The 12,743-nt window shown below is 40.6% G+C and overlaps 1 protein-coding gene across 3 annotated transcripts in view; it reads right to left on the reverse strand.

Moving 5' to 3' along the window:
- DENND6A (DENN domain containing 6A) overlaps positions 1-8,970 on the reverse strand; it is a 43,245-nt gene extending 34,275 nt beyond the window's left edge. For 2 of the 3 annotated variants that reach the window (XM_019724185.3, XM_019724186.3), the window contains exon 1: positions 8,630-8,969. In XM_019724185.3, the coding sequence (XP_019579744.3) occupies positions 8,630-8,866 (237 nt within the window). In that variant the 5' untranslated portion in view covers positions 8,867-8,969. Of the gene's footprint in view, positions 1-8,629 lie in introns of all 3 variants that reach the window. The other variant, XM_088798520.1, reaches the window with a different exon arrangement.
- Between the last annotated feature and the right edge of the window lie 3,773 nt (positions 8,971-12,743).

Here is a 12,743-nt window from a genome sequence, read left to right on the forward strand (position 1 = left end):
ATTTATTTAGTTCTCACAATAAGACAGGCTAGCAGTGGTATCACATTTTACATACAAGAAAACTAAGGTAAGAAAAAAGATAGGGAGAATTAATAATGAGCATCTTCTATAGTTTTTAATTTTCACAACAACTGTCAATTCTCCCCATCTTTACAGAAGAGTAGACAAGTTCACAGTAGTTAAATAACTCTCCCAAAACTTATTCATCTGCTAAGTGCCAGAGCCAGGACTTGAATTTAGGTCTGATTCCAAAGTATACAAGCTACCATTCCTCACTCTATCAATAGTAGAGATCATGAACATATAATTGCAGCCTTCTTACCCCCCATAGCAAGTATGTGGCATATAATCCTTCTCAATCCAGGTCTATGGAGAGGGTCTACAGACCTGGTATGTTATATAAAAACCACCCACCATTCTTGGACTACAGAATGATACCAAGGCATATTCTCTCTTCTTACCCAGATTTGTATCGCATGTTCTAACCAACCTGACTTAACCTCTGTCTCCACAATTCATAAAGACAAGAACCTGGTCTGTTTTGTTCACCACTCTATCTAGACACCTAGAACAGTCCCTGGTAAGACAAGTATGGACCTAGAGGATATTAAGCTAGCGAAATAAGTCAGAGAGAGACAAATACTATATGATCTCACTTATATGTGGAATCTAAAGAACAAAACAAACAAAAAACGAAACAGAAACAGATTCATAGATACAGAGAACAAATTGATGATTACCAGGTAGGAGCGGGTTCGGGGGCTGGGTGGAAAAGGTGAAGGGATTAAGAAGTACAAATTGTAGTTACAAAATAGTCATGGGGATGTAAAGTAAAGCACAGAGAATATAGTCAATAATATGGTAGTAACTATGTACGGTGCCAGGTGGGTACTAGACTAGTCAGGGGGATCACTTCTTAAATTATATAAATGTCTAACCACTATGCTATACACCTGAAACAATATAAAATAATACTGAATGTCAACTATAATTGAAAAATAAAAAATAAAACCAGCTTCTGGTGCATACTAGACACTAAAAAAATATTTCTTCAATTAGTAGATATACACTCAAATTAATTCCATTCAATAACTCAGTATTTAATATGTAATTCTTTTTTATGGTGCATCTCTCTCTCTCTCTCTTGCTTCACCATGAGACCATTTTACCTTGTTCACTTTAAAGCAGAAATGGCAAGCTTATAACCTATTCAGTCATATTTTATGAATATCTCATCACATCTAAGTTACCCTGGAGTTTGCTGGTCTAAAACATATTGGTAAAGTTAGTGGCCTATAATAGCTTAATCTTAGACTCTAAAATCAGTATTATGTATGTGCCCCTCAGATTTTTATTTCCTGCAATTAAAATATCAACTCAAAAGCAAATATACAAAGTTTCATTTTTATTACACAAGACAGTACAGTAGTACCTCTGGACTTTGGTTTCCTAGGGTTTAAAATACCAGCATTACGATACAGAAAAAAATGTCAGTCTGTTTTACCTATATATATGAATACCTTAAACAAACACAACATGTATGTTTACATGTGTGTATATATGTGTATCTAAGAAGTTGATATATGCTATATATATTTAAGTAAGTTAAAAGGCTATAAGAACTACATAACCTATCAAGTAAGTCTACCTTTTAAGAACTGATTGTACTAGACTGTCAAACAGTATTCTACAATTTCATTTTAATGTACTCTGTTAGGACTAAGCGGGTATTTTGGAATAGATATGATATTCAAAAAGAAAACAGTGCTATAGCTATCCAAATGTCCACTCTGTATTTAAGATCAGAAAAATTTATACTTAATTTTAAATCCCCAATTAAACTCCCTATTTAAAAAACAAAAGTAACCATTGCCAAGTATCTTGAACTGCACAAATTGCCAAAGTTACTAGAATTATTTTCTATGTACATACTTTATGTTGTGAAAACAAAAAATTTAAATATACGTTTGGGCAATCATTGTTAGTCAGTTAGCTCCTGACACATATGGGAATTAATCAACTGTGGATTGGCCCCAGTACCGGGAGACGCCTCTCACTTTAGGTTTTCTCTCTCCATAGCTCAAGTCCAGGCATCTCTGTCGCCCAGGTCACTGGCATTCTTGAGAGACATCAAAGGGGGACAGAGAGCACCAGCTAACGTGACCCTGGTTCTGTTACCTATGTTAAGATCTCCCATGTTACAACAAATAAGGGAAAGGTGGCCAGGTAATAAGCCAAGGAAAAAAGTAAATTGTATTTTATATAATTATTAAGGCCTAAAAATGATGACATAGCATGTATATGTCACATCATAAGAAAAAGTGTGCCTCAGAAAAATACTGATTATATATACTGAAAAACAGTATTGTTTTAAATGGGGATATTCTCTTCAAAGGTATGTTTTAAATGGGGATGTTCTCTTCAAAGGTATGTCTCTCTGCATACCCTAACAATCCCATCTCAGTGTGGGAATAACCATGGTCCCAAGAAAAGGAAAATTAGGAATAAGTTAACTTACTGCTAGCATGACTGGGACATGGGAAAAACTCATGCCGGCCATGCACCCTCATTATATGTGAATGGGTGAATGGGTGCCTAACTGTTGTTGCCATGTGACTCCGTGTCTGTCTCCACTGCACAAACCCATCTAGTGTCTCAGGCCGGGAAGAGACTACATTTCCCCAGAAACATCTGCCTTTATCTCCTACATAAACATTAACTCACATAAAAACATCATAACAAAGAGAGGATGAATTATCACGTTGGATATTCTTCCCAATAATGCGTAACTTCAGACTAATCATGAGAACACACCAGAAAAACTCAAATTGAGAAACATCCTACAAAATATCTGACCAATACTGTTCCAAAGAGCCAGGGGCATGCAATACAAGAAAAGACTGAGGAACTCCCACACACTGGAAAGGACTTTGGAGATATTGATACCTATAAGCAATGTAGGAACCTGGATTGGATTCTGAAACAGAGAAAGGACATTAGTAGGAAAACTGGTGAAATCCACATAAACCGTTGTTTAGTAAACAGTACCATACCAACGTTATATTTTGATTATTATACTATGTTTATATATAATATTATACTATGTATACTATGTTAACTTTAGAGGATGCTGAATGAATCACTTCTGTAGTAACTCTGTATGTCTAAAATTATCTTAAAATAAGTTTAAGAGTGAAAGAAACAAAGGAAACAATGATTTACACAACTGCCTTTGTCTTTCTCAGAAAAATAGAGAAAACTTTGCTCAAATAAAGAAGACTGGTGACTACTCCAGGCTCCACCCTGCTAGGAGGTAAGAGGGAATAAGACAGTGACTCAAAAAAGCAGAAGTGGGAAAGAAGGGAGAGTTAATTCCACTAACTACTCTTTTAAAAAAGGTATAGGGCCGGCCCGGTGGCTCAGGCGGTTGGAGCTCCATGCTCCTAACTCTGAAGGCTGCCGGTTCGATTCCCACATGGGCCAGTGGGCTCTCAACCACAAGGTCGCCGGTTCGACTCCCGCAAGGGATGGTGGGCTGCACCCCCTGCAACTAACAATGGCAACTGGACCTGGAGCTGAGCTGCAACCTCCACAACTAACACTGAAAGAACAGCTTGAAGCTGAACAGAACCCTCCACAACTAAGATTGAAAGGACAACAACTTGACTTGGAAAAAAGTCCCAGAAGTACACACTGTTCCCCAATAAAGTCCTGTTCCCCTTCCCCCCACCCCAAAAAATAGGCATAGTGCTTGCTTTGGAGGTGCATACACTAAAATTGGAAGAGTATGACATGCAAATTCATGAAGCGTTCCATATTTTTTTAAAAAAGGTATAAAAAATTTGTCTTCACCCCAGAGCAGAGTTTCATCTTCAATTTGTTTTTTTAAAAAAAGAGGGGCACGTGGATCACTAATCCAAACGAAATCTATGACTCACACAATATTATAATGATAAATTGTCCTGCTTTTTATAATTTAACTGGTCTGAAATTATTTTCAGAAAGAGGTGGAATACAATTTGTACATATAAATAGGTGATGTCACAGATCAGCAGCAAAATGAAATCTAATAAACCTGATTCCCAGGAAGTGCTTTAAATACTTGTGATTCACATCCAAAGTTGTGTTTTTTCAAATCAATTTAAAGCAAGATAACAGGAGTGAGGGAATAGCCAAGAACAGTCCCACACTGATTACAACGACACTAACTATAAAAGGCACCAACATATTGGGCATGCATTAATTGACGGGCATGAACTCTTACACGTATTATCTCAGTGCCTCCAACAACATTCTCAGGATATTATTTCCCCATTTTATAGCTGAGGAAAATGAAACTCAGAGAATTGAAGAAACTGGCCAAAAATCAGACGATTAACAAATGTTCAAAATCCCCAAGCTTGTGCTCTTTTCACTAGATTGAAATTCTGTCCAAAATGTTGCTAGGTCATAGCCATAGCCTTCAAGAGGAGAAAAGCCACCAATAATGCCTCAACTCTTAAAAAACCGGGGGGCAGAGAGGTTCAGGAGGTTCAGCGAGGTCCTATGATGTCCTATGCGTTCACATGATTTAAAGGCCCTCAAAAATGCAGAATATCTCTAAGATGTGTGTACAGGCAGCAAACAAATCTCTACACTGTGAAGGGAAAAAAGGGAAACTAATGACTATCCAAATTAAGGAAAATGGTTAAATAAATTATGGTTTGTAAAAGTATATTTATGAAGTCTTTAATGATCTGGCAAATTGTTTCTGAGTGTTTATCAACGAAAGCAGACTCCTACAGTAGACCTGTTTGGGGGACTGCTGCCCAGCCCACGCTTTGGTAGTGTCCCCTTCCTCCTTCTGCAGGGGTGAGCCTAAGTGGCCACTCCTGTGACTGCACCACAGCTTACTGAACAACAGGGAGCACCTGACCCATGCTGAGCCAGTCAGATACTCCAGTATTTGAATTACACTTCAGTCTGGTTCCAGAACACAAAAGTACAGTTTCACTAAAATCAGTACTACAGTAACCCAAAGTCAAGCGACATGGGGGAGCAGAAACTGAGATACTAACAGAGGAAACCATCCTCAGCATGGACAATGGGGCAGACATGCCAAGTGAAGCAGAGACAAAAGACCAAACAGCTCCAAAGAGACAAAAGGCAAAGCCTGGGGCTTTCCAAATCTCATGAGGTTCATTCCAGTTTCCTGCAAATGGGTTCCAAGATACTCCCTACAATCACTCTCTTTACTTCAATTTAAGACAGTTTCTGTTACTAACAATCAAATTAACCCTTGACAGATACAAACTTTTATAAAGAAAAAAGCATTAAGAAAAATGCTAAATAGTATTAATAGCAGTTGTTTCTAAGTATGAGTGGTGTTTTCTAGTGTTTATAATTTTCTTTCTTGCCAAGTTTTCAACAATGAACATATTATTATATTACTCAATCAGGGGTAAAATTGAATAAATGAGGCAATTCTGGATTCAGATAATTAAGGTTTTACTATATAATCAGGTAATTTCAGAGCTAGTAGTGACAGGAAAATCCAGGGAATTTCAAACTTGTTCCAGAGGACTCCTGGATACTGTGATGATGCTTCAGGGCCATTTCAGGGGGAAAAAAGCTTAGTGCACCTCCTGTAGTTAACACCTTTTACAGTCTCTTTCAGCTCAAAAGACTCCCCTAACTGTCCCTTCACCGAATACAGGGCCTCCGACAGACATTTTAGGCAACAGGGACCAATCTCCAACCATCCAAGGTCTTCAGCTGATTACATCAGAGAATTTGCCCCAAACCAGGCCAGAGTACCTTCCTCTGGTGTTTGGAATGAAAGTGACACATTCTCTGCATCAATGTGGCTGAAAGGAGTAAACTTCATAAGATGAAAAGCAGAGGAAGTCAGTTTGCAGGGAGCACGAAGCATAAACAAAATCCATAAAACAAGAGCATAAACAAGAGGCTTCTCTGGTTCTGGGCTCTAGCCATTCGCTGAAGCCCCACTAGCTTAATACTTTGGATAGCTTGAAAACACCTCTGTGGCCTTACGGCAAGTTTCCCTTTTTGGCTTGAGTTATAGCTTGGTTTCTGTTGTTTATAACCAAATATCCAAATATACATACATACACAGGCCCCATTTTGACCATATTAGCCATTGAGATACATTAGATTTTTATTTACACCGGGGAAAAATGTTCCCCTACTAAAAAAAAAAAAAAAAGTACTGACTCTAGTAACTCAACTTCATTTTACTAGTAAAAAAACTAAGGTCCAAAGGCCACATCTTCACAAAGCAAGTTAGCGGTTCACCCCATTGAAAATGACAATGTTCCCTTCTGGAATATCAATGCTCCCCAAATACAAACTTAATAGGTCTCACTGGGTCCCAAGTAGTTTCACCAATATTAACTTATCCTCTTACAGAGGAACATGAGGCTCAGACAAGCTAAATAATGCGCCATCACCTAGATTCAAACCTAGGCAGTACAGCCCTGGAGTCCGAGTTTTTGATCAGTACACTATCTCTTTAGAAGGGATTTAAGCTTAAATAAGTGACGCTGTTTATGCATTTGGCTCTCAAGTCTCTCTCAACCCGACGATTCAACAACTGCCTTTTTTGATAACACAGGTGGGTTCCAGGATATTACTGTCCAATCTTAGTTTTTACCTATTCTTATTCATTTCCCGAGTCCCCAAGGTTGTACATTATAGTACGTAGGGCTATATGTTACGTCTCCAACACAATTCTACAGTCACCTTCTTGTCCCATTACAGCCATCCCCTCCTGTCCATTTTTGGTCTGGATACGGCCACAATACAAAAGTGAAATATATACTTCAACTATTATGTTATATTAATTACTAATTTGTGTTCCTTTTTCATTTAAAAGTGGCAAAATGCAATATTCTACATTTCTCAGGAAAACAGGATAAAATTAAGTTGTGTTGCATCTCAATGTGTTTATCTATCTCTGGGTCCTTTATTAGGGAATCTTCCCCAACTTCATCCTACACCTTCTAAAATCAGTGATTCTTAATCTGAGAACAATAGATTATAAGGTCCATAGCTAACCCCCCAGGTAGTCCATGGAAGCAAATACATAATTTTGTATTAGTAAGCATTTTCCTGATGGAGAGAGTTCATGGAGGTTTTTTTTTTAAGTTCCAGGATGCAAAAAATTAGTAACTACTGACCTAAAGAAAACTCTGTAGAGTAGCATATACTACAGGAAATGAAATTCAAAATAAGTCCTTTAATGATCCATATTTTTGTAGCACCTCAATTATGCTAAGTATTGTTTATTTGGTCAGAAAAATACACTGTTATAAAGAATGTCCCAAATCATGAGAGTCCAAAAGGATCTCCTGTAGTTATGTAAAACTGCAATCAACTACAACAACCCAATCCTATGCTGTTTCAATTGTTTTTTGCTATACATATAACTTCAGGTTGCGTCAATGTAAATGATTGGTGGCTTATAAGTCCCTTCTTCAAATTCTTTGGGAACTGTTGTTTCTATCTCAGTAGGAGAAAGAATCCTTCATGTATTCATTCATTCCATCAGCAAGTATTTATTGAACACCACTAAAATGCCAGGAACTGCATTTAGCCCTCTCTGCTACTGTGATTAATTCTTGGTTTTCCTCAAATTGTAGTCTCAATCTACAAATATAAGTTAGAGCCTATCATTTATATTTGTATGCCCAGCAACCACATTAATGCCTAGATATTTGTGGAAACTTAATATATATTGAACTCCATAATGATAAAACAGAGAAGACAGGATGAATACAAAAGCAGTAGTAGCTTCGCATTGAGAAAAACCTCCGCTGGCCAATTTTCTGGGCCAACTCAGATGGTTCATTAAAATCTGTCATACCTACCACAAAAAAAAATTATTCTAAACATATATCTTTCTGATAACGTTTTTCTTGGACACATAAAAACAAGCAATCTCTTATGCTGCAAAAAGGACCCTAAACAATGTCAAGAACAGATAGGATGCAAAGGCCTTTCAATAAGGCGCCATTAAGATGGGGCAATTGACAAGAGTCACAAGCAAACGATTTTCCCTATATTCATCCTGATATCAGTTTTCAGAACAATTGTTTCAGAAGCAACAGCAAGAAATAACAGAAATGAGGATTGAAAGGAGGAAACGGAGAAAATGCATGCTGAGCTAAGCATTTCGGCTTAGGCTGAGTGGAATGTTCTAAGAGTTACTACTGTGAATGACCAAAACAATCTGAGTCTAAAAAGTTGGTTGTGTGGTTCAGCTATTATATTTCACCATATGTCAGGGGCATTGTTCACTTCTTGAAAAAGTCACAAACATCCTGCCTGCAGCCTCCCCCGGGGACCGCTAAACATTTTAATTATTCCTGTGACACCGGGTTAAAAAAAAACGATCAGCAAGTATTTAGGAGAGCCCTTGAGGGAACTTTTCACCCCTAGCCGCAGCCCAAGATCCTCCCACAGGAACTGCCGATGGACCGCAGCCCGGGCGGAGGGGCGGCCGGCCACGCCCGGAGGCACGGGGGCCGGGGTCCAGGCCCACCGGCTCATGGGCCACACGCTCTGCTGGGGCCACCCCGGCGAGGGAACCCGGACAGGGCGCGGGGACCACGCTGCGGCCGGGCCTCACCTCCACGGCTTGGCCCAGCTCCAGGTCGAAGCCCACCACACACACGCAGTGCAGCCAGGCAGAGAAGCCGTCCCAGCGCAGCAGGCCCCGGCCGCGGCCGTCGTCCTCGTCATCGTCCTCCCGCGCGGCTCCTGCCGCCACCATGGCCGGCGCCTCGCGCTCCTCAGCCGGTGCCACCGCCTCCTCTAATGGCCCGCGGGAGCTGGGCCCCGAGCCTGCCAGGCCCCGCAGAGCCATCCGCCGCCCCCTCGCTGTTCGCACCGCCTTCACCGCGGACCGAGCCGCAGAGCGCGCTCGGCTCCGCGCAGGCGCAGCCGCCGCTGCCGCAGCCGCGGGGGACGGGCTCCGCCTGGGCGGCGTCTGGGCGGTGTCTGGGCCCACGTGACCTCGGTAGCCTTGCTCGGCGCGGGTCCGCCCCTGTCACTGCGCGGACGTGGGACGTCACGTTGGCGCTTGACTAGGATTGTGAAGCCGGCCCTGGCCTCCTAGTCTTAAAGCCATTCAAGACTGAAACGATAGTTTATGAGTCCTGACGCCCTCCTTCGCAGTCCGGCGACCAAAGAATAAATTATTCTTGGAATGACACGGTTCATAATTATAACGTATGATTAAATTAAAACATAATGATTATGATGACAAACATTTATTGAACACTTACTCTGTGCCAGTTGATGTGCCAAGCGAATCCTTTACAAATATTGCCTCACTGAATCTTCACCGTATGGCTAATAGGTAGACATAATTATTTATTTACTTATTTATTTATTTTCCCCCCTTGAGGAAACAGGTTCTGAGCGGTTACATGACTAGCCCAATAAGTATCACAGCTCCGATGCCAGCTTAGAATTCGCTCACGTAGTCCGCTGATTTAGGAGTTCTGTGCCTTCACTCAGCTTTTCCCTCTCCACCAAGGCCCCTCCCACCTTTCAGGCTTGGTTGCAGGTAAGCACTCACGCATGTCCAGACCTTGCTGGAACTCCAGGTTGACGTCCACAGCAACCTGTGGATCACTGTCTCTTAGCAAGGGCCCAGTCTCTGGCAGCTTTGTATTCTCAGAGAGTAGTACTGGGCTGGGAACCCAGGAGACACTTACACTGTTGAACTGTTGCTTATTATTGGTCCAGCATGATATTACCGAGTAGGATTTACTCAGCACCTACTATGCTCAGTAAAAACCACACAGTGAAAATAAACAGGAAACACACAGTAATACCCCAATAGAAAAATGGGTAAAAGACAATGGATAATAAATCACAATGAATGTCTTTTTTTAAATAGCATAGTGTTCATGCTTTTACAACATGTTATCTAATCTTCCCAACAGCCCCAAAAGGCAAATCTATTATTATTCTCATTTTACAGATAAGGATCCCAATGATCCAGGAGATGACGATGTCACAGCCAGTAGGTGGCAGAACAAAGATTTAAACCCAGATCTCTCTGACTGAGCCTGAGCTCCCAAGCTTTTTACTGCACTGCCCAGTCAAATCTACCCCATTTGATAAACATTGTTCTGTGCACATTCTTGGGATCTTTATTTGGAGTAAGTGTTAGCATCCTGTTTTCAAGGAGAGGGTTGAGCATCTGGAGATATCAGTCGTGATGTTTGCTAGAGACTTTGTTTAGGACATAAGACGAACTAGGGACAGCATCGAAGTGAAAGGCCAACTCTTTGGACAAAGCAGTCTGCCCTCCTACTCCAGAGAACCACTGTAGTTAAGAAAAAAAAAAAAACTATATTCTATAAGTAAGTCTTTAAACCCACTTTAGGAAAGAACAGTAGCCTTTAGCATTAAAAACAGTATTGGAAAGAACACTGGACTAGAAGTCCGAAGTTTTAGATTCTACAGCCAGCTTGACCTATGGTCACATGGTAAGCGACCTGCTCCAAAACTCAGTTTCTGCTCTGGTAAAATAGGAATGATCATTCTCAGCCTACTTACCTCACCGATGGTCGGAAAGAGCCAAACTATCCCAGTGCAAACATTTTCCTGGAGGCTACCTCATTATTAATGATTAATGAGCCTTAAACACCAGTTCTTCCACAGGGCTGGTTGTTTGACATGTGGGCACAGACTGCTATTCCCTGAAATGCTGCTTTATAATTTTGAATTAAGAGAAATCTTATCAAAATGTAGTATCCTAAGAACAACATATTAAGAGGACCATAAGTTTGATGAGAAAGAAAGCACACCAGGGCTCTAAAGAATCTTAAAAATAAAGAAAACATCATGCACTCTGCTTGGGAAAAAACAAGCAAACACTGCTACTCAAACAAAATCCAGAAGCATCAGGTAAAACAAAAACGTTCCAATGGCTTTTATGCCTTCCACCCTCATAACTTTGACGTTTGACCTTAGCATCAATGTTAACATAATTTCTGTGGTTAACACTTGTATGAGATCTGAGAGGAAAAGTACTAATGCTTCCTTCCTTCATAAGGTTCTGTCATTGGAACCTTTGAATCTGAAAGGAGCTTAGATCTGGTCATCTCTCCAAATCGCCTGTCCTATTCATAAATCTTTGGTCAGCCAGCCACCCTCCTAACACCCTTATTAAGATAAAGTCACTAACTTGCAAAGCTGCTATTTTCTGGATGTTCGTAAGGGCTAGAAAATTCTTCCTTTTAGGGAGACAAGATCAGCTGCTTTGTAATGTACACTCATCGGCCTAAGTTGTGCTTGCTGAGATTACACAGAAGAGTCCAACTCTTCTATGTGATAGCCCTGCGACTATTTGAAAATGGTTATCCTACATCGTCACGCCTTCTAGTTTCCAGGGTAAAGTACCCTAGTTCCTCCAAGTGTTCCTCAAAGGATGTAGTTTCTAGGCTATTCATCATGCTGTTGCCCAACTTGGATATACTCCAACCTGTCAACATCACTCTTAAAATGCAGTGCCCAGGAGGAAACACCATCCTCCAGGTGTGATCTGACCACTGCAGAGTATACTCTGGGACTATTACCTTACTTGTCTCAGCCACCAACCTTCTATTAATGCTGGTTCAGATCACATTTGCTTGTTCTGGCAGCCAGGTCACATCACTGGCTCGGATTGCGTTTACTGTCAACTAAAGCCTTGGGTCTTTTTTCATGTGAGGCGCACTTAAGTCAGGGTAAGCTGTTTTAGCCAAGAGCATGACTGAATTCATGGCTCTGCTGCTCTTCTAATATTACCAACAACATTGAGGACAGGATTAAAAACATTCCACACTTCCCTATTTACCCCTAACCAAACTCCTGGCATTTTAGCAATTTTCATAGTTTAAAAAAAAGATGAAGAAGGAGCAGAGGGAGAGGAAAGGGAAGGGGAGGAGGAGGAGGAGAAGAAGAAAGAATGAAAGAGAGAGAAGAGAGAGAGAGAGAGAAGAGAGAGAGAGAGAGAGAGAGAGAGAGAGAGAGAGAGAGAGAGAGAACTTTAAATAATGGTGTGAATTGGAATGCCAGGTCTCTGTACTTACTTTTACCAAAAGGACCTGAAGGGGAGGGAAGGAAGGGAGCTTTAGATAATGATGTAAATTGGAATGCCAGGTTTCTGTACCTACTTTTACCAAAAGGACCTGAAGGGAGTCCAGATGCCCTAGATATCCACCTACTTGGGTAGTTAGAGGACTTCCCTCTCGCTCTTAAACTAAATGCTGCTGCAACTGCTGGGCCATAACTATACTTGCGCTGGCAAGAAAACGCACAGAGAAATACACAGAGGCTCAAGTACCAATGTGTTATCAACAGAGAACTGAGTTGACTGCCACAGGTCTCTGAGAGACAAAAATGTCCAAATGCAGATTTTGAAGGGAAGATCCAGACAAAAAAGACAATAAGATACACTGTTTGATGCTTTCTAAATAGTACTTATGAAAGCTTAAAAATAATCAGGAAGGTGAAGGACTTTGGTTTTTCATCTTGACATTCCTAGTATCTATACAGTGCCTGGCACGTGGCAGGCACTCAGTAAATAGTTAATGAATGAATCAGTACACTAAAAAAAACTCTAGCTACTGTTCTATTTGTTAGAATTGTTCTTTCATGGTTAGTTATATGAAAAGGTAACATAAAAAATGTTTCTTAAATGTAATTCACTCTTAGCTAATAAAAAGTAAAGATAATAACACCTC

Source organism: Rhinolophus sinicus, chromosome 5, assembly GCF_057876585.1.
Source record: "Rhinolophus sinicus isolate RSI-liver-muscle chromosome 5, RSI-T2T, whole genome shotgun sequence".
Lineage (NCBI taxonomy): Eukaryota > Metazoa > Chordata > Mammalia > Chiroptera > Rhinolophidae > Rhinolophus > Rhinolophus sinicus.